The following is a 20,167-nucleotide window of genomic DNA, read 5'->3' as shown; positions in this document are numbered from 1 at the left end:
CCAGAAGAATCCAATTCCCTCCTAGGCTTCCCAGCACATCACATTATGTCAGGACCTCTCAAACTCAGAGATGTCAATGTTTTAAGCTGGATGTTCTTTGTTACAGGGGACCTTCCTGTGCACTGTGGGGTGTTTGACTATACTCTTGGTTTTTACCCCAAAAGTGCCAGGAGTATCCCCCTGTGACCACCAGATAGGTCTCTGAACACTGCCGATGTACCCTTGGCAGCCAAATATCCCTGTTGATAGCTGCTGCTCTAGGTTACGGTTTCCAAAACACTTGCCATCCTCCCAAGTTATCCATTTCATTCAACAACAATACTTATGCAACGCCTAATATACGCCAGGCATGATTCTAGGGACGGGAGATAAAGCAAGCAAATTAATAGACAGAAATTACTACCCTTGAGGAACTTGAATCCTCATGGAAAGAGACAGAAAATTAAAAAGAAAATGAGGGAAATTATCGTAGGTCAGATGGCAATTACCACTACAGAGGAGCGTAAGGCAGGGAGAGGTGGCGGAGCTGGAGAGGCCCCCAGGTTGAAACAGGTGTTCTCAAGGAGCAGCAGAGAAGGCGGAATGGCTGGAGCTGGGCGGGTTCCGGGGCACTCCGGCATGTGAGATGCGGACTGCTTCTCCCCCACAATAAGAGCGGACCTCCCACAAACAGGGCTCCTTTCGGTCTTGGTCTGTGGCATCCCCCGGGCCTAGAACACTGCCTGGCAGGTCACAGCTGCTGGGTGCCTATGGACGGAATGTCCAGTAAATGAACAAATGGGACGGTTGGGGCTGGGGAGGGAGGGCACAGGCCCAGATCTCGTCAACAGACAAAAGACAGGGTTACTATCAAAAGATGCTCAAGGGCCACAAGTGTCTTTCCTCTTTGGGAACCTCAAATATCAAAGGAAAGCACTAATATTTGACATTTATTGTTCCAGAGATTGTCCCCAGGCACTTTATAAAATATAATCTCCTTTTGTCCTCAAAGCAATCCTGTGAGGTGGGAACTCTTCAAATTCCTGATATGACAAATAAAGATTATTAGCCACCAGATATCATGGAGCTAGAACCCGAGGGAGCTGGCACTCAAACCCATGACTGTTTATCTCCAGAACATATTGTCTTTTAAAAGGAAAAATGAAACAGGAGATCCAGGAGCATAGGCTGACCAATGTGGGAGGAGGCCGGACACCTGCAGTCCCTTAGTCCACCTTTTAAGTAGTGATGAAAGGCAGCTACTCCTACAGACTTAGCGCCGACTACATGCCAAACCTCGGCTTGTATTATGTTCTGTGCTTCTCCCCTCTCCCACCCCCGCGTCCTCTGTGAAGTAGACCTGGCCATCCCCATCTCATATATGAATGGAAGCTCAGAGAATCAGCGATGTGCAGGGAACTGAGCAGGGCAAGACCCCAGAAGAGAGTCTGGGACGTACTGCTCACTTTCTTTCACTTCGGTATCTCTGTGGTTATTGGGTAGAAGAGGGTGTGGCTTTCTGCTGGAAACTTAGAAGGCAGAAGAAAGGCCAGAAGAGATTCTGGTTCAGGATATGAAGTGGACAAGCTCTGGGTAACTCCACTGAACCTTAGGAGAAGGGTAGGTGGAGAGAAGCAGCTGGAGGCAGAATGACCACACAGACGTCCAGCTTGCCGAACTCCCTCCCAGCAGGGAGCATGGTCTTCTTCAATGACACGGACCTTGAGGGAGCTCTTGAGCAGGTCATGGCTTTGCACTGAGGTCCATCTGCTCAAAATCTGCAATGCCTTGAACTCATGGTTCTCTGGGAATGGGGGGGAGGACCTCTTCCTAGGACAGGCTACTCCTGTGAAGAATATTCCCACATCCCATGTGTCCCCCTGGACATCTGTATTATGGTTGCATATAGATGTTCTAATTATCTGAGACTGGAACAAATACTACTTATAGAAACAAAACTAAGTGTTGGTTTTGCATGGTTTTAGTGGTCACTGAGCCTAGAATACACATCAAGGCAAGAGGATACTTCTTACTCTTTGATCATCTGCCAAGCACCTCACAGACAGCACACAGCACTGGTAGAATCTAGGTCCCATTTTGCATTGGCAGCATCACACTGAAGACAATTCTACCCTGAAAATAGGCACAGAAGCCCCAGACCACTCCACTGGCCATCTACTGCCGCCAAGCCTCAACCATTACACATGAAGTTAGTATTATTTTATAGTAAATTAATTTCCTTTAATTTGTTCTTTAAATTATAGCCAGGGCACTATGTCGATATTTTTTGAAATTATATTTATATACAGTGCAATGCAGGTAACCCTTGAATTTTATTCCATGACTGTAAAAAAGGCATTCAAAACATCTGTTACAAAAACGAGGCAAGGGCTCCTGGCAGAATGAACAGAAGGCATTTTCATTATTTTTGTGGATGACCCGAAGTTGAGGACTCAAATGAAGTCAAATAAAATGGGACAGAGATTGGTCTAAATCAGATAAAACTTGACCAGAGATAAATATAAAGCCTGTGCTTTAGGGTCAATAAATCTACGGCAGAGGCACAGAATGGGCAACCTTTGGCTGAGCAGTCATTCAGGGCGCTTTTCAGCTGAACTCAAGTTCAATTTGAGCCTGATGAGCAAATGGCAATGAAAGTGTACCAGGAGGCTGCTTCTCAAACTTTAGCATGCATCAGAATCATGCAGGGAGCATGGCTCAAGATTTTACTTATTTGTCAGAGAGACAGAGCACAAGCACACAAGCAGGGGGAGCAGCAGAGAGAGGGAGAAGGAGGCTTTCCACTGAGCAGGGAGTCTGATGTGGGGCTCGGTCCCAGGACCCTGTGCTCATGACCTGAGCCAAAGGCAGACACACAACCAAATGAGCCACCCAGATGCCCCAAAGGAGCATGTTTAAAGTAACATTGAGCTGGCCTCATCTCCAGAGATGCAGATGCACTTTCTCTGGGTTAGGGCCTAAAGCTGATGTTCTAAGTAGACATTCTGAATGATTCAGAAGAGTGGACTGAGTGTACAGCTGGAGGCATGAACCTCTGACGGTCTGATAACATCCAGAGCGTATCATTCAGGTCAGAGCGTTGCCCGCACAGAGCAAAGCTGGAGCTAACCAGAAATGGACAACCAATCAGGATGGCGGAAGGTCATCCACACAATTCCCTCATTTGGGAAGAAGGTTTTGGAGGGCTGGTGACTGGCTTCGGACATGCAATGACACACAGGATGTTGACCTAGAAGATGCAGTAGAACAGGTCTCCATCCTTACATGAGTACTGTACAAAGCCGTGAGGAAACCATTCCTCGAATGCCAAGCATCTTTCTCTGGGCTTATTCTACAAACTCTATTTTAGCTCTTCTGTGACACGCTTGGGATACAGAGCTGAAAAAGTGATAATCCCTGTCCCCAGAATTAGTGCAGGAGGTTCCCCCCCCCCTTCAACTTATTTCCATAGCTCTAGGATTGAGTGAGAGTGGGAGGTGCTGCTGGGTTGGACAGCTTCCCTTACTCTCGGACGTTCCAGGATCCCCAATACACCAATATGCAACTTGAAGCTCTAAGGGAAGGATACAGGGTGCAGATTTCTCAACATTATCAGTCCACAGTTTCTAAAGACATAGCGACATCTCTTGCAATGCCTTATGGAATCAGTCTAGAAAATGCTGGTCTGGGTTTATTGCAAGGTTGGCACTCAACTCTGAATCTCGATCATTCCAGGGACTCAAGTCACACTAAATTCGTTTGTGGGCTATGTAAACTCTTCTTGACGAAACTACAGTCTTCTTAAAGGAAGGTTCTTGATAGCACTCATTTTTAAAAAATCTTTTTCTACCCAGGATGTAGGCATTCAGGAGCAGGTGCTGAATGAATGAACTACACCTAAAGCTAGTTTCTCTGGATGCAATTATTACAGACAGAAATCATCCAGGGACGATATTCCCTTAGAGCATAAACAGTTCTTGGTTCTTGGGCCAAGAGACAAGGAGGGTTCTGGGAAATGGACAGACTTGAAAACTGGATGTTGGGGGCACAGCAAAGGGTCAGCTTGCATCCCACACTTGTGGTCAGCTCACGAGAGCTGTGTGTTTAGCAGTGCTCTGGCGAATGGCCAGATGTAGGCTTTTTTTGAATCCCTGCCACGGAACCGCCATGGCGTCCGGCTTCTCCTTGTCTACTTTCCACCAGCCACAGAGGTGAGTCAGTCCTTGAATGTCCCCATTTTACTGTTCTGTGGATAAGGATTCCTAGAGAAATCCTTCCTCCCTCCCTGGAGAGCCAGGTCTCCATCTGTCAGTCTCTGGCCTAGTTTGGAGACTGAAAGGAATGGGATGCATTTTATTTTTAAACAGTTTCTTCAACCACATCCTCTGGTTAATATGATGTCCTTCAATTCAGGGAGGACGCACCTCGTCCTTGAGTAACCTTTGGGACTGTGCACCAACACACCTCTCTGTAAGGCAGCCATCTCCTCTCCTCTGGCTTGCCTTCCCTTACTTCATCATCTCCGGTCACCTGCTACCTGTAGCTTTCCTTCCCCTTCTCTTCTTGGCTGGTGTTTGTTTTTAAGATTTTCACCATCAATGCAGGAACTGAAGTGGGCTGAATTTTAATGAGGCCTGTCATAATCGTGTTTAAAAAAAAAAAAAAGTCTTGCAAACTGCTGAATGCTGGTGAATGACAGCTTCCTGCACCTAGATGATGGACGGACAGAGCAGTCAGGGATGATCCCATCTCCGAGCAAGGCTGGGGGAGGTGCCCTTTAATTCCACCTGAACGCTTATGGTGAGGGCCCTGAGCCGGGCTGTGGCTTTAGCAGCTCTGTGAAGATGGAATTAAGTGGTACACAGCTCAGGTAAGAAGGGAGGGGCGCGGGTAGAAGATGGTGAGCAGATCTTCTCTAATCTTTTTTTTTTTTTTTAATTGGATTGATTTTTTTTTTAAAGATTTTATTTATTTATTTGACAGACAGAAATCACAAGTAGACAGAGAGGCAGGCAGAGAGAGAGAGGGAGACGGCTCCCTGCTGAGCAGAGAGCCCGATGCGGGACTCGATCCCAGGACCCTGAGATCATGACCTGAGCCGAAGGCAGCAGCTTAACCCACTGAGCCACCCAGGCGCCCCAGATCTTCTCTAATCTTGAAGGCCCTGTGGGCTTTGTGCTAGCGGACCGGGAAGGAAAACCAGGAAGAGGAAGGAGGAAGCCGGCTGGCTGTTTCCAGGGGAATGTCTACAGTGCAAGACAATTCAAGGAATTAATGAAGATAATGCAGAGTCAAGCATCTGCTCTCCTGACTAGTGGGTGCAGTTGAACTTGATAAATGGGGACCAATCTAAATTACTTGCAAACAGTTGCCCAGCTAAGCTGTGGTCAGGAAGAGAAATAAATGCCACAACCACCTTCCTACTGCACTTTGGTCTATCAGGCTCTTGAAACTACATTACAACCGAGAAGCCTCCACCAAAGGGCTGGGGGTCAGGGCTGGGCTTATTATTCTCCATTCACAGAAAGAAACCCAAGGCTCAGAGAGCTGGAGTAGTTGTCCAAAAGGAACAAAGCCGAAAAGTGATCCAGTTGCCTCTTGAAGGCAGATTTTTCAACTCAAGCATTTTATGCCTTTTTTTTTCTGAAGATTTTTAAAGTAAAACACAGTCAGGAAGCTGATATATGAAGTAAAAATCATCACTTTTTCTAAAATAATATGAAAAGGCAACCTTTTCCAGATATGGGAAAAAGAGAAAAAGTGCTAAGTGGCTGCATTACATGTAAGGAAAAGCAAAGAAGCTTAGTGTTTTGTTCTGTTTTTTTTCTGACCTGAGGGCTTTGAAGACCTTAGCAAACTTCCTATAACGACCATTTTTAGAGCAGAGAATGGATTCCATTCCCTAAGAGGATAGGTGGCAGAAAAAACCCAAGAGGACAGAGACGGAGGTATACTGTGCCCTTGTTTTGTGGCTATAAAGCCTGGCCTGTTGACCTACTTACCTTGTTAATTCCCCCATCCCGGGCTCTGTTATCCTATCGTACAAGGCAGAGAACGAAGAGGTGAACTCAAGGAGGTAAACCACCTTGGCTAAACCTATGTGGACATTTAGTGGCTGAATGGTGATTCTAGCATGTGGATCTCCCAGCGTCTGCCCACCCCAAGCTGAAGGCTCAGTTCGGGGCTTTACTGGAGAGACCCCTTCTCAGAGGCCTGCTGCATGCTGGGATTTAGGGCAAGCAGGCACCCTCCCCGCAGAGTGCTCAATTTCCACAAGAATCTAAGTGTTGCATGACTCATGCGCCGACGTGTGGTACAATTCTGAGTCTTAAAATAACAAATCCCCATCACGAAAGCCAGTGCATTCTGATGTCGCATAAATCCCTTTATAATGATCACTTGGTGTCACTGGCTTATTTAAATGGACACATCATTTCTAGCAGGGCTTTCCTCATCGGCTCTGCACTTTAAGTACCAGTGGCCAAGGGAAGTAACTCACTGCCTTTGGCATCGCACGTGGGGACTGGAGGTGGTTTAGATCCTTGTCTGTCTCCTGACCTCGTGCTGAAGTCAAACGGGAGAGGCAGGAGGGGACGTGTGACATAATAAATTCCCCGTGTGCCCCATTTCTCTTCTGCCTGCAAACCCGGACTGATGACCAGTGTGTTTGGTTTACGCAGAAAACCATAACCCCGATGTCTCGACACAGCGTATCTGCGTGATGCTGTCTATTATTCTCGGAGGAAGACAGATGCAACACACACCAGGGTTTACCTGTGATTTCCCTTCTCTCACCCAACAAACATGGGGGTCCTCCAGCTTTGCAGGAGCCTGGAGGACATGTGTTGGGAATCCCGGCTTTGGCAAAAGATCAACATGGCCTGATAATTCGCTGCTCAAAGGAAAGTATGGGGTTGGGCAGTGGGGGGGGAGGACATCTTATTGGCCCCGCAGTGGGTTCCTAAAGGTCCAGCTCAAGTGCACCAAGAAAGCCCCCAGGAGGGTTGGCTGGGAGGTGAAACAGAGTGCCACCTTTCAGAGCAGACCCTCCTGTTCCAGAAACATCCTGGAGGCTTTCTTAGGGGGCCAAATCCTAGGCCCCTCTCCAGATGCTTCAAAGACAGAGTCCACGTTTGATGGTATTCTTGATCCTGAAACCACTGAAGTTCAAGGGAGGGAGGGTTAGTCATGAACAAGGCAGCCTCCTTACTGATCAGACTAGAGCCTCAACCTCTCTCAGTGTGAGTTTCCGGTGTTCAAAGTAGAGATAAGAATAGCACCTGCCTGGTGGGTTAGTGAGAGGATAAAATAAGATTAACACCCAGAAAGCTCCCAGTGCCTGCTCGGCGGGGACGCTGAGACACTGCCTTAGCCATTATTAAAATACGTCTAGACCAGCTAACGGAGAGCCGCTGCTCAGAGCGGCCTGGCTTCTCTCGGGGGCTGCTCAGACTTCCTCACTGTCCAGCAACTCAAGCGTTAGTGCCCAGCATAGCTGGTGGCCCTGGGGGGCGCCTCCAGGAGATGGGTGGAAGGTTGCTGGCTCAAATTCTTCCACCGCAACCCCTCTGGGCTGTTAAGTCTGGAAGGCGTCACAGGGAAAAATTCCATAGAGTGAGGATGCCTGGATGTTCTGGCAAATGTCAGCTAAGGTGTGTCCCCCATCTCAAAGGACGGCCTTCACGGGGCTCCCTGACTGGCATCTGTCTGGCTCCTCAGGACACTGACCCTGAACCTTTCTTTCCTTGTCCTCCTCCAGCTTTGACCCCACGATGACCCCATGTCTGAACTCTCACCTCTGGAAGCTTGATTGGCTTCCATTTTCCCTTTGGCCTCTGGGGCCCCTGTATTTGCACCTGACCTCTCTGGAGTCTTACCCTCCGCTCTCAGCGTTGACTTCAGGCTGGCCTTTGGCTCCAGAACCCTATGGGTGGCACCATCCCCAGACACCCACCCCACCCCAGGACAGCTGGTCTCAGACGCCAGGTCTCAGTCCTTCTGGGCCTGACCAAACCTACTGCTCCCTGAGCTCCAAGTATCAGTCCCGACACGGATCACACATCTGCATCCTTTGAGAACAGGCTGCCAAAGCAGTGGCAAAGAGGATGATGAAGGGGAAAGTGCAGAAGGATCCAGAAGCACAGTGAAAACCAAACACGAGCAGGCCAGAGCTTAAGGAGAGGGAGGCTGCTCTTGTTTCTTATCGATACGCTCTGTGAGGTCATGGGCCATATGTGGCCCATGTGGCACAGGGTCTAGGACACCCTAACTACTCCAGATACAGCTGCTGAGTACGGAATGAATGAATGAATGAATGATATCATTCACAGAGATGCTTTTGCCACTGAGATATTAGCAGAAGTTACGTCACTTCTGACCAGAGACTTTCAGAGTCAACAGGACATCTGCTACTTTCCCTCCTGTAAAAGAAGTTTGAATCCGGATGAATCCTGAATGCCTACGGCGAGCACAGAGCAGCGAGCCTAACACGGAATGTGAGGAAAATAAATTTCTGTGGTGCTGAGAAGTGGTAACATCTGACGAAGAACAGAGCGGTTCTTTGTCACGGCAGAACCATCTCTGTATCAGTAAGGCCAAGGAACCTACAGGTCATATTCCTAAAAAAGCCCAACGGGATCTAGGTCTGAAGGTTAAGTCAGGAGAAAGGCTTTTTTGTGAGACTGCCACCGCCAGCCAGGGTCTGACAGCTCAGTGCTTGTAGGTGAGGCTCTAAGAAAGAACTAGAAGGTCAGTCGCGTATGTACTGTCTGCTGCAGAATTCAGGCAGCCTCCTCCTGTGCTTTACCTGCCTCCTCCCTCAGAGGAAGGAGCACTGAGCCCTCCTGTCATCTTCCAAAACACCCGCCACGCCCGCGCCACGCTCACGATTTACCTGTATTGTAGCCCCTTCCGAGCGCAGGCCAAGGGCGGTGATTTTTCCACAGGTTTCCTAGGTACCAGTCACTCTGGTTCTCGACCAAGCCCAGGACCTGCTGACCTGGAAAGTACAGAGAAAGCAAAGATCTTAGAAGAAGCCAGCCTGCGTGTGCCAGTGTGCACCGAGCTGGAGATACAGTCACGGCGGGTCATCAGCACCGCGGCTTTCATTAGCAAGTGCCAGGCCCTGATCTCCGGGCTTCACTTGTAGGACCGTCTTTACTTCTCACACTTGGCCAGCCCCGCCACCTGGAGGCCTCCCAGGGTAGCTAATTACCTTGCCCAAGGTCACCCAGTTCCTCTCTGATCAAGCCAGAAGCCCCAACCGACCAGGCAACCATCGGTCCAACCATCCCTTCAGTCAAGCAACGCCTCTGTGCTGACTGGCACACTTCAAATTCCAGTTGCAAGTGTCCCCACCAAATGCTAGTTTGCTGGCTTTCTGGGCGTCTGCGGAGACCACCGGCTGCCAACAGAGGGAAGACGTGCCCTTGGTGCGGGAGATGGAGGCTCACAGACAGAAGCCCCCTTACGGCAGCAGCTCCCCGCCACAGCGTTCTTCCTCTCATACCCACTTGATCTTGAGTTGCGTGTCTGGTGCACCGGGGCCAACAGCACAGGTGAGCCAGGCCTCTTAGTAACTCAGCATCGTAGGTGAGTCAGTCCTCCCCTTCAGCTCTTAGAGCATCCCACTCCTGGGACCCCAGGCCTTCTACGTGGGGCCAGCAGGGCCTCAGCTCCCACTGCCTTCCACGAGACAACCCTACCACACCTCTTACAGAAGATATTCCCTTGGACCAACAATAAACTATTTTATAGACCAGGAAACCGAGGTTCCCCAGGACTGTGATCTGCACGATTATGGGGGAGCCCACACATAGTTCAGTATTTGTCTGATGCCCAGATTCCTTCCACTGTCTTGGTGCAGTCTTGCTTACCTTTACTACAAGTGTTGGAGGCAGGAATAAAAGAAAAAAAATTTCACATTGTATAGGGAAAGAAACTGAGGCGTGGACAGTCTAACTTGCAAAGTATCCCATGAATCATAACCACTGTCTTTTGCAGCTAACTGATGCCTTCTGGGGCCAAAATCTTTTTTTTTATTGGCCAATCTGAGAAATACAGACCTTTCTGACCCAATGAAAGCCCAGCAACATGTTAAGAAAAACAGAGCGGTTCTCCTGGTACCCCACGCTGCGTGATATAGAACCTCCCTGGTGTGATGACAGCTCCCTGAAATGATGCTGTGTGGGTCCGGTGTAATTTATTTGATCAATTTATCAAGCTCCTATCTAAATCATCACCCCAGCACAAATACATAAATTAGACGCATGGGAAAAATACTACCACCCACTTTGTCATTGTATACGATCACATCCACCTCATGTAGAATCCCTCAGAAAAACCCATCCCCAACTCAGGACGGACAAGAGTGGATCCATTCCACCGCAATAAGCTTGCGATGCTCACAGAACACGGTGAGATCTGAAAGGCAGGTGGTCCTCAGCTGAGAAAGCCGTGTGCCGGGACCTCATTCGAGAGCTCACGTGATGATCTTGCACGGAGGCTGGGGAGTGGAGCAGGGGATGGCATAGTCCTTGGGGGAGTTGGTTCACGATTACAAGGACCCCAGGTTCAATATAATGGATGGAGGGCACGACGTGCTCAGAAATGACAAGAGGGGAATGGTCTTTCACTGAATTTAGGGTGAGGTCCTCTTCAACCACCTGAAAGTCCAAATTCTGGGCTCTGGCGTTCCATGCATTATGTTTGACCCTGATCTACTTCCTCAGAAGCTTTCTCTACGTAGCCAAACTTCATTCCTGCCACAAGAAAATGTACAGTTCGGTTCTCCCTCCCTCGGCTCTTGCTCCTACGGCTCTCGCTTGGCAGGAAGTGCCCTTACCCTCGGCCAATTCCTGCCCGGAATCCCTTCTAGCGTGTCTCCAGCCCAAAGCCAGCTATGAACACCCCTGAGTGTGAACCCTGCCCTTGGCTCACCCCTGAGGCAGGAGACGGCTCTACCTAGCACTCCTGGCACTTTTGGCCATCAGCTGACTTACGCCCCATCAAGGACAGACAGGTGACACGCAGGCACACCCACACCACATGCGTAAAAATATCCCCCCCTCCACCAGTCCAAGGGCAAGGGCTGCGTATCAATGCTTAAATGTCTGCTAAGTCCATGACATCTCGTGGATAACCCTCTCCCGACTCGGAGCCCTGTAACACTAGTGTGTGTGTTAGTATCCCCGCATTTTCGAAGCTGCAGAGCATTTGCCCTCCCCTCATTCACCAAGATCCACACATTCTCCCAGAATTCTTATTTAGAAGTGTCAAGGCATGAGAGAATTAGCAGAGGATATGAACTCCCCATTCGCAGATACTGAACCAATTTGTTGGTAAAAACAAAACAAAAAAACAAAACAAAGCAAAACAAAAAAAATGAGGAAAATATCACCTATTATTGCAAGTTAGAGGACTCACTGTAGGTATTCATCATGCCAAAACCCTGACCATAGTTCAGTAAATTCTAGAAGGACCTAACTGTTGTCCTAGATGACGTCCAAAGAAACCCTTGTGGATGGGCCTGCTGTCTTTCCAAGGCTTCTAGATGAGCCCGGATGATGCTAGTTCACCAGGCACCACTTACACAGCACTCCATACATTCCAGCCCTGACGCACCAAATGGGGCAGGGGCTTCACAAGCCCACTTGCAAAACCCTGCTACCATTTTAATCATCGACAGAGCAGCTAATGGATCTGTCTAAAAAAGCAAAGCAAAGGCTTGGAAGCTGTTTACCAATTTGCATTTCCTCAACCCATGGGTACTAAAATTACCGCTATCCTGTTGCTAATGAAGGATTTTTTTTTTAAACCTTATGAGAGGGCTGGCGTGTGCAAAAGAGTTGTTTGCAGCCATCGTGAGCAAGGCAGCCCAGGTGCAGACTGGGAGCAGGGGAGTTTGGAGAACACGACTTGAAGTTCCCCATGCGTCTCACTCTTCCTCACTTTTCCTCTGGAGACCGAGACCTTGAGCTCAAACTTCAGCAGAGCAGGGGGCGTACCGGTGTATCCAGGGGCTGTCACTCCCGCTCCGCAGTTTCCCAGAAGGGTGAGGAAGATGCCAGACCCGCCAGACAGAGCTGGGAGGAGGTGTCGATCTTGGTGAAGGAGGGGAGAGCGAAACGCTCTTTCCGAAGCTTCCAGGTAAGCCCGGAGGATGCTGGTTAAAAGCGGCTATCAGTCATACAGCACTCCACACCTTTCAGCCCCTGGCAGAGGGAACAGAATTCGGGCCATTGGGTCTAGGTATCTGCATCACAAAAGAGCCAGGTAATTGGAGAGCACTTTGAAGTCAGAGAACTATTGATCCAGGTCTGGAAGCTCTGTCCCTGCTACAGTAGGGGGTGAGACTCATTGTGGGGTTCCCTAGCACACAATAAGCTATAATGGCATCTAAATCTTGCCCACAGATCAGCAGAACTCAGTGGCAGCCTCCTGTGTTACGCTTCTTGAGAGCAGAGAATTGATGAAGAAAAGGAATGCCAGAGCCAGACTGTCCAGCTTCAAATCCCGGCTCCTCAGCTTATTAGCTGTGTGACCTCAAACAAGTTACCTCACCTCTCAGTGCCTACGAGTTCATTCACTTATAAAGGGAACTTAAAACACAGGACATACCTTAGCATTAACTTTTTTCTCTTGAGGCACAAGTTAATTTTGTGTTTTGTGCGTATTCAAGTGTTACCACTAACAATGCCTGGAAAACCTGTACGATGTTGAGTAGGTATTTGCTCTTATCATTACAGCCAGGATCCCCCCCAACCCTGGCGCCCTTCTGTCCCATGGGCCTGGATTCAGGCATCTACGGCTTTACCCATCTCCCCGGCTCCTTCCTTAGCTGACCCGGTCCTTATTCTGCCTAGACGCTGCTTTAGTTTCGCATGGGCTGAGGGTCGGCTGTGTCAGAGACCACACAACAGACTACGGAATCAAAGACAAATAAAACACGGTTGTTGCCGCAGAGGCAGCTGGAAGAGGAGGAAGATAAACAATTAGGAAGCAGCATGGTCCTGGTGGTGGCAGAAATACTGACAAGTCGCAGGAACAGAGGACAAGGACTCATGGAGGCGGGGGATGGTGGAGGGTGCCGGCTGGGCGCCTCCCGGGTCGCTTACTGTCTCCTCTGGTGCACGATGGCGGCCTCCACCTGCCTCGTCCACAAAGCCCTGCACATGCCCAGGACTCCCTGAGAACAGTGCTGCCTCACCACACAACACCCTTCCAGGCAGAGGCCCCGCCACTCCCTGGTGACAATCACCCTTTCCAGCCCTGCCAACCCCAGCTCATAAACCAGGTGGCATCTGGTCTCCAGGGGTCCACGTCTAAAGCTTTAGCCTGGACGATGCGAGCCCAGGAGGCCTGCCACCCCATTAAGAGGTCAAGTCTCAGGGGACTCCTGTTTGCAGGAGGTGCCGGGGGAGGACCCGAGCTGCTGGCGTGCTGCCTCCCTCAGCACTCCGCACCGTCTCGTCTTCTTAGGCGTTATTACGATAAAACACCGTGACTAACAGAAAAGGCTTTGTCATTGTTTTCTGTGCGGCCCTGTGGTTATGATTAAGTGCGCTGTTCCCCGTCTTCTTTACTCCAGGCACAAGTTAACTTATGAAAATGAAGCTGTCTTCTTTGCTTATTCATACATCACCACTAACAGCCAGACAAGAGCGAACAAGCTTGCTATTCTGCTGGGGCCCCGGTGTCGGTGTCACCAGCCCGCAGACGGATGGCTCTAGGCTGGCGACTCCCCTCCTTCCCTCCCTCCGCGGCTTCGGGCTCGACGCAGAGCTCCGTTCGGGAGGTGAGGCCCCAGGAGCAGGGCATGGTGACGCCTCCACGGGGCACGAGGGGCACGGACAGGCCCGACCAGGCCACCAGGTGGGAGGCAAGGCCGGATGGCAAATTGGAAAGGCAAAGGGATTGCAACCCAGGCTGAGGAAGGGTCCAGCCCCAGTTCTGCAGGGCTTGGCCAGGGTCTGACTTTGTCTGAGCTTTTTTTTTTTTTTACTGTAAAAAGGCAAGAACAGAATCCATCTCCCATCTCCAAGAACGGATGTGCAGATCACCCAACACAGGTCGAGTGCATGAGTCCTGGTAGGTGCTCACCTGAGGCATTGCCCCGTCCCCACGTCCAATAGCGATGGTCACTTTGTGCGTGGTGTCTGAGACGTCCCAGCAAATGTGGTCTTACCACCCTGCCCTGTCCTGCTGGCCATAGCCCAACCCCCCGGGGGCCTTTCTGAAGTTATCAGCTTCTGTGGCACTAGTCTCTTGGCTGTTTGCCCCGCTCGGAGCATTCTTTCCTGCCTCCCCTTAATGCCGGTGCTCCCCACTCCCGTCCCCTCCCATCTCTCCCGGATGACACGATCTACTCCAGCGGCCTCAAACACCGCGGACAGGAAGTCAATCCCCCACCTCCAACCCAGCTCAGGCGACTTCCCAGAGCTTCTACTCTTAAACCCTCGCTCTCCACATCCTTGCCATAACCAAATCCCACCGATTCGATGCGCGGTTTCTCAAACCCGCCCTCTGCCTGGCTCTATCAGCCCCTCAATCCATCTCCTCCCCAGATGGCTTCGCAGATCACACTGGATCACCTTTCCCTCCAGGGAGCCTTGCCATTCCATTCTGCCTACGCAGAAATACTTCGAAAGTGCAAATCTGATCATTTTGCTTCCTTGATTAAAAAGCTTAGTGCTCCGGGGCCCAGCAGAGTGTGGATGGATGGATGGATGAAAAATAAGTACTATCTATCATCGGCCATCCCGGCCCATCTGGAGCCGGTAAACTCTTTCTGAACAGGATGAAAGTGGATGCTTACAGGTTAACCTCTCCAGGTAAACACCAGGCACAGGGAGTTATAGCTCTGATCGCAGATGCTCCGGGGCTGTCTCCTTATCTCCACCCCCAGGAAAGCCCCTCGATGCACAGAGAGAGTCTGCCAACCACTGCGGCATATCAAATCAGTTCTGCTCACACCAGCAGGGGAATATTAAAATGTTATAACCAGGGGCTGTCCGGAGTATCAGCAGAGAAAGCAACATGACTTCCCAACCTCATATTTATTCTAATAAGCTACTTTAAAATAGGAAAGCCTTTAATAGTACCATTCAGGGCATGTCTGGGTGCAGGATGGCTAATAATAAGGAAAACATACAGGATCACATTACCGTCTACTAAACATCCTTTAAGAACTGCTGCGTGCCCGCCCCGGGTGCCCCCAGCCAGTGGGTGCGGAAGGATAAAGCATCCGCTTAGAAGATGCCACACGAAAGGGTATTTAAGCAACCTGAACGGGTTGAAAAGGGCCGTTTCTGAACCTGCACATTTCACAGATCCTACAGCCTGAGTTCAGCTCGGCTAAATGCACTCGGGGATCACAGACACTCACAGGCGCAGCAACCGTCCGAGGATTCACTCTGGGACTGCCTGCTCTTACAGGTGGAGCCCAGGAAGGGGGAGCACGGGGTTTAGGGACACACCACCCAATGCTGGGGCTGCCCCTGATTCTATGCTGGCTATGTTCCCCATGCACAAGCTTCTCTAACTTGACTGCCTTGTCTTCCCTGGAACGTGAATGGTAATTCTCACCTGGTTCAAATTCTAGCTCTCCTGCACTGGAATGGTCATCTTGGGGAAATTCTTTGTCCCTCATTTCCCTCCCCTGGAAAATGGTAAAGGTTTTCTATTTCATGGGGCTCCACTGAGACCCTCGAGCAGGTTTCTGTGTCTCTCGTTCATACTGCATGGCCTTGAGTTGGAACCCATGTGCTCCAGTTAAAAAGGTTCTTCCGTCGACCATTTGGTTGCCTTGGGGGTGCATGATGAAGCTTGATTCATTGTTCAGGCAACCCCGATCTCATTTAGAGATAAAGACCCCATCTTTGCTGACCTCAATAGCTGAAGGATAATCCCTTCTAAGAGGAATTAGAATCTGTGTCACTCCAGAAGGTAGAATTAGGCTGAACGAGTGAAGATTGGAAGAAGATAGATTTTGCTTCTTAGAAGCAAGACTGTGAGAGTTCCATTAGAGTTCAGCAAGACGGAAACAAGCTGCCTTTCTAGCTTCTGAACACTGTCTGGTTCTGGAAGAAGCTGCACGATTCTGCCCTCACCCAGCAGGTATACACTGAGACCCCACCGTGCAGGGGGGTCTGTGCCAACTGCTGGAGACAAGGCACTGTAGGAAACAGACCCAGTCCCTGCAGTCTGGATTTTATGATCTCTACAAAAAGCTTCTCAAATGGGATAGCTATCATCTGCCCGGCCCTACCCCTCACCTCCCTGAAGCAGATTCTCCTGGGCAGGGGAGGCCTGGGGATTTCTTGGCAAAGACACACCCATTAATTCTCATGCATGACAGGTTTGGGGACCTTTGGAGAGGGAGGTCACTCAGCAGGCATGCTGGGGGAGGGGGATTTCTGCCTCAGACTGGATGGTCTTAAAGCTCCCTTCCGACCCGATTGTGAGCGGTCTTTACTGTACGCCTTTACTGTACACCTTTACTGTACGCCCCAACGAGCTTTCTCAGCATCCCCCTCCTGCTGTACTGTCCACGTGTCCATACTTCCTCCACCTGCACTGTATCTGTGTGAACCCAGCTGCCCACTGATGGGGGCCCCTGTTCCTCAGGGCAGCCCCCTTTTGGGGGGCACTTTGCCCAGGCACTGGGGTCTGAGCTCTCCATGCCCTGTCTCTGAGTACCTTACAAGCCCAAGAGGTGAGCACTGTGTTTATCTGTATCGTTCGGAAGGGAAACCGAGGTTTAAAGAAGTCACATCACTTGTCAAGGACCAGTGGCTGGGACCACAGAGCCTGGGCTGTGTTCACATCTCTCTGTGCGAAAGCCTGCATTTCCACACCTACACTCTGCGTTAGGAACAATCTGCAAGGCATCTCCCTCTCCAAGTGCCACCACTGTGGGCAAGGCTCCAAAACGAGAGAGTGGGTAGAAAGTCTGGCCAAGGCGTATTTGACCCGCACAGCTGTTCCTGCCCACACGGCCCAGAATCCTGCAGAATCTCTGATGTCCATCAGGTGCTCTGAGACTAATTTCCTTCAGCATCAATCCCAGGGCGCTGAGCTGAGAGCACTTCCTACCCAAGGGCATCTAGGGAGAACAGAAGGACAGCCCGAGGCTCAGAAAAGAGTCTACAATCCAATAAAGGTTCAGGTAACGATTGCATCTGCCAAGAAGTAAGAACAAGTCCCCCTCAGCTCCCGACCCTCTCAAATCAGTCCCATGTGGGCCCATATTAACTTAATTTACAGTTTAAAAAAACTCCTGCTCGATCTCAAAAAATGATTTCTCTCTTCTTCCTTCCCTGATCTTTGGTCTTTGGAAATGGGAAAAACTAAAAAGGAACACGGGGCCAGTCGTTGGGCTCTCTTCCAAGGCTGTTCTTATCACACTGATTCCTAGGACGCCTGGCTGTTGTCCCCTCTTAGACAAGGCCTCAGCCAGGGCAGCAGAGCTGGCCCAGATCCATCTACAACCTCCATCCATGGACTCCTTGGATCTTCTTTGGAGAACACGATTTGCTGGCATCTTTCAGATACTTCATTTAGGGACGCTCCTTTGGCTCACTAGTGACAGCACCTAGGAGAAATCATCTCACTCTTCCTACTGGGCCTGCAGGAAAAAGCACTTATCTGTATGATTCTAAGGCCACTACAAAAGCTCTGGGTTTTCCAATTATAGTTGACCCTTGAACAACATGGGTTTGAACATGCAAGTCCACTTACATGCCGATTCTTTTTTTATAAATACGTACAGTACAGTAAACGTATTTTCTCTTCTGATTTTAACATTTCCTTTTCTCTAGTTTGCTTGTTTGTAAGAATATGGGATAGAATACATGTAACATAAAAAAACACGTGCTAATCACTTATTCACATGATCAGTAATTCTTCCAGGCAATAAGTAGGTAAGTTTTGAGGGAGCCAAAGTTATATGTAGATTTTTCACCTGAGCAGGGTTGGGGAGGATGTTGGTGCCCCTAGCCCATCATTATTCAGTTCAACCCCATCAGAAGTCAACTGTATTAACTGTGCAACCTGGACCAAAACTACTTGATTTTTGAGCTTTAGTTTTTATTTCTTTAAAATAGTGATCCAAAGGGGGTACCGCAGTGTTTATAGCAACAATGTCCACAATAGCCAAACTATGGAAAGAGCCCAGATGTCTACTGAAAGACAAATGAATAAAGAAGATGGGTGTATACATATAATGGAATATTACTCAGTCATCAAAAAGAATGAAATCTCACCATTTGCAATGACATGGATGGAACTAGAGGGTATTATGTTGAGTGAAGTAAGTCTCAGAGAAAGACAAATACTATATGATTTCACTCATATGCGGAACATAGGGGAAGGCAAGGAAAAGTAAGATAAAAACACAAAGGGAGGCAAACCATAAGAGACTCTTGACTACAGGGAACAAACTGAGGGTTGCCGGAGGGGAGGTGGATAATGGAGACAGGCACTAAGGAAGGCCCCTGATGGACCATGAGCACTGGGTGTTATATGCAACTGGTGAATCATTAAATTCTGCTCCTGAAACTAATAATACAATATATGTTAAATAAATTGAATTTTAATAAATAAAAATAAGAAAATAAAGTGGATGATGGTAAAATTCATCCTGTTTCCATCTTGTGGGTTTTTTTTTATTGTACTTTTTTTTTTTCCAGTAACATATAATGTATTATTTGTTTCAGGGGTACAGGTCTGTGATTCATCAGTCTTACACAATTCACAGCACTCGCCATAGCACGTACCCTCCCCAATGTCCATCACTGGCCACCCCCTCCCTCCCACGCCCCTCCACTCCAGCAATCCTCAGTTTGTTTCTTGAGATTAAAAGTCTCTTATGGTTTGTCTCCCTCTCTGGTTTTGTCTTGTTTCATTTTTCTCTCCCTTCCCCTATGAGCCTCTGTCTTCCTTCTCAAATTCCTCATATCGATGAGATCATATGATAATTGTCTTTCTCTGATTGACTTATTTTGCTAAGCATACTACTCTCTAGTTCCACCCACATTGTTGCAAACAGCAAGATGTCCTCTTTACCCACTCATCTGTTGATGGGACATCTAGGCTCCTTCCATAGCTTGGCTATTGTGGACATTGCTGCTTTAAATGTTGGGGTACGCATGTCCCTTCAGATCACTACGTTTGTATCTTCAGGGTAAATACCCAGTAGTGCAATTGCTGGGTTGTAGGGTAGCTCTATTTTCAATTTTTTTTTTTTTTAAAGATTTTATTTATTTATTTGACAGAGAGAGATCACAAGTAGGCAGAGAGGCAGGCAGAGAGAGAGAGAGGAGGAAGCAGGCTCCCTGCTGAGCAGAGAGCCCGATGCGGGACTCGATCCCAGGACTCTGAGATCATGACCTGAGCCGAAGGCAGCGGCTTAACCCACTGAGCCACCCAGGCGCCCTCTATTTTCAATTTTTTGAGGAGCCTCCATACTATTTCCAGAGTTGCTGCACCAACTTGCATTCCCACCAACGGTGCAGGAGGGTTCCCCTTTCTCCGCATCCTTGCCAACACCTGTTGTTTCCTGACTGGTTAATTTTAGCCATTCTGACTGGTGTCAGGTGGTATCTCACTGGGGTTTTGATATGTATTTCCCCAATGCCGAGTGATGCTGAGTAATTTTTCATGTGTCTGTTGGCCATCAGGATATCTACTTTGCAGGAATGTCTGTTCATGTCTTCTGCCCATTTCTTGATTGGATTATTTGTTCTTTGGGAGGTGAGTTTGAGGATTTCTTTACAGATTTTGGATACTAGCCCTTTATCTGATATGTCATTTGCAAGTATCTTCTCCCATTCTGTCAGTAGTCTTTGGTTTTGTTGACTGCTTTCTTTGCTGTGCAAAAGGTTTTGATGTTGATGGAGTCCCAATAGTTCACTTTGCCCTTGCTTCCCTTGCCTTTGGTGATGTTTCCAGGAAGAAGTTGCTGCGGCTGAGGTCAAAAAGGTTGCTGCCTGTGTTCTCCTCAAGGATTTTGATGGATTCATGTCTCACATTTAGGTCTTTCATGTGGTTATTTTAAGAGTAAAATAAAAATGTTGTCAACTGTTAACTACTGTTCGACTTCAAGTGTTACCATTATGAGCAAATATTTCCTGGTCTTTGGTAGCTATTACTCAGTTTTTTTCCTCATATAATATTCCCAAGATTACAG

The 20,167-nt window shown here is 48.9% G+C and overlaps 1 protein-coding gene across 3 annotated transcripts in view; it reads right to left on the bottom strand.

Annotated features, from left to right (window-relative positions):
- LARGE1 (LARGE xylosyl- and glucuronyltransferase 1) overlaps window positions 1–20,167 on the bottom strand; it is a 527,449-nt gene that overhangs the window by 108,226 nt on the left and 399,056 nt on the right. For all 3 annotated transcript variants that reach the window (XM_032346463.1, XM_032346461.1, XM_032346462.1), the window contains exon 7: window positions 8,873–8,977. In XM_032346463.1, coding sequence (XP_032202354.1) covers window positions 8,873–8,977 — 105 coding nt within the window. The remainder of the gene's footprint in view (window positions 1–8,872; window positions 8,978–20,167) is intronic.

This window comes from Mustela erminea, chromosome 6 (assembly GCF_009829155.1).
Source record: "Mustela erminea isolate mMusErm1 chromosome 6, mMusErm1.Pri, whole genome shotgun sequence".
Taxonomy (NCBI): domain Eukaryota; kingdom Metazoa; phylum Chordata; class Mammalia; order Carnivora; family Mustelidae; genus Mustela; species Mustela erminea.
This window is presented reverse-complemented; position numbering and strand designations above follow the sequence as displayed.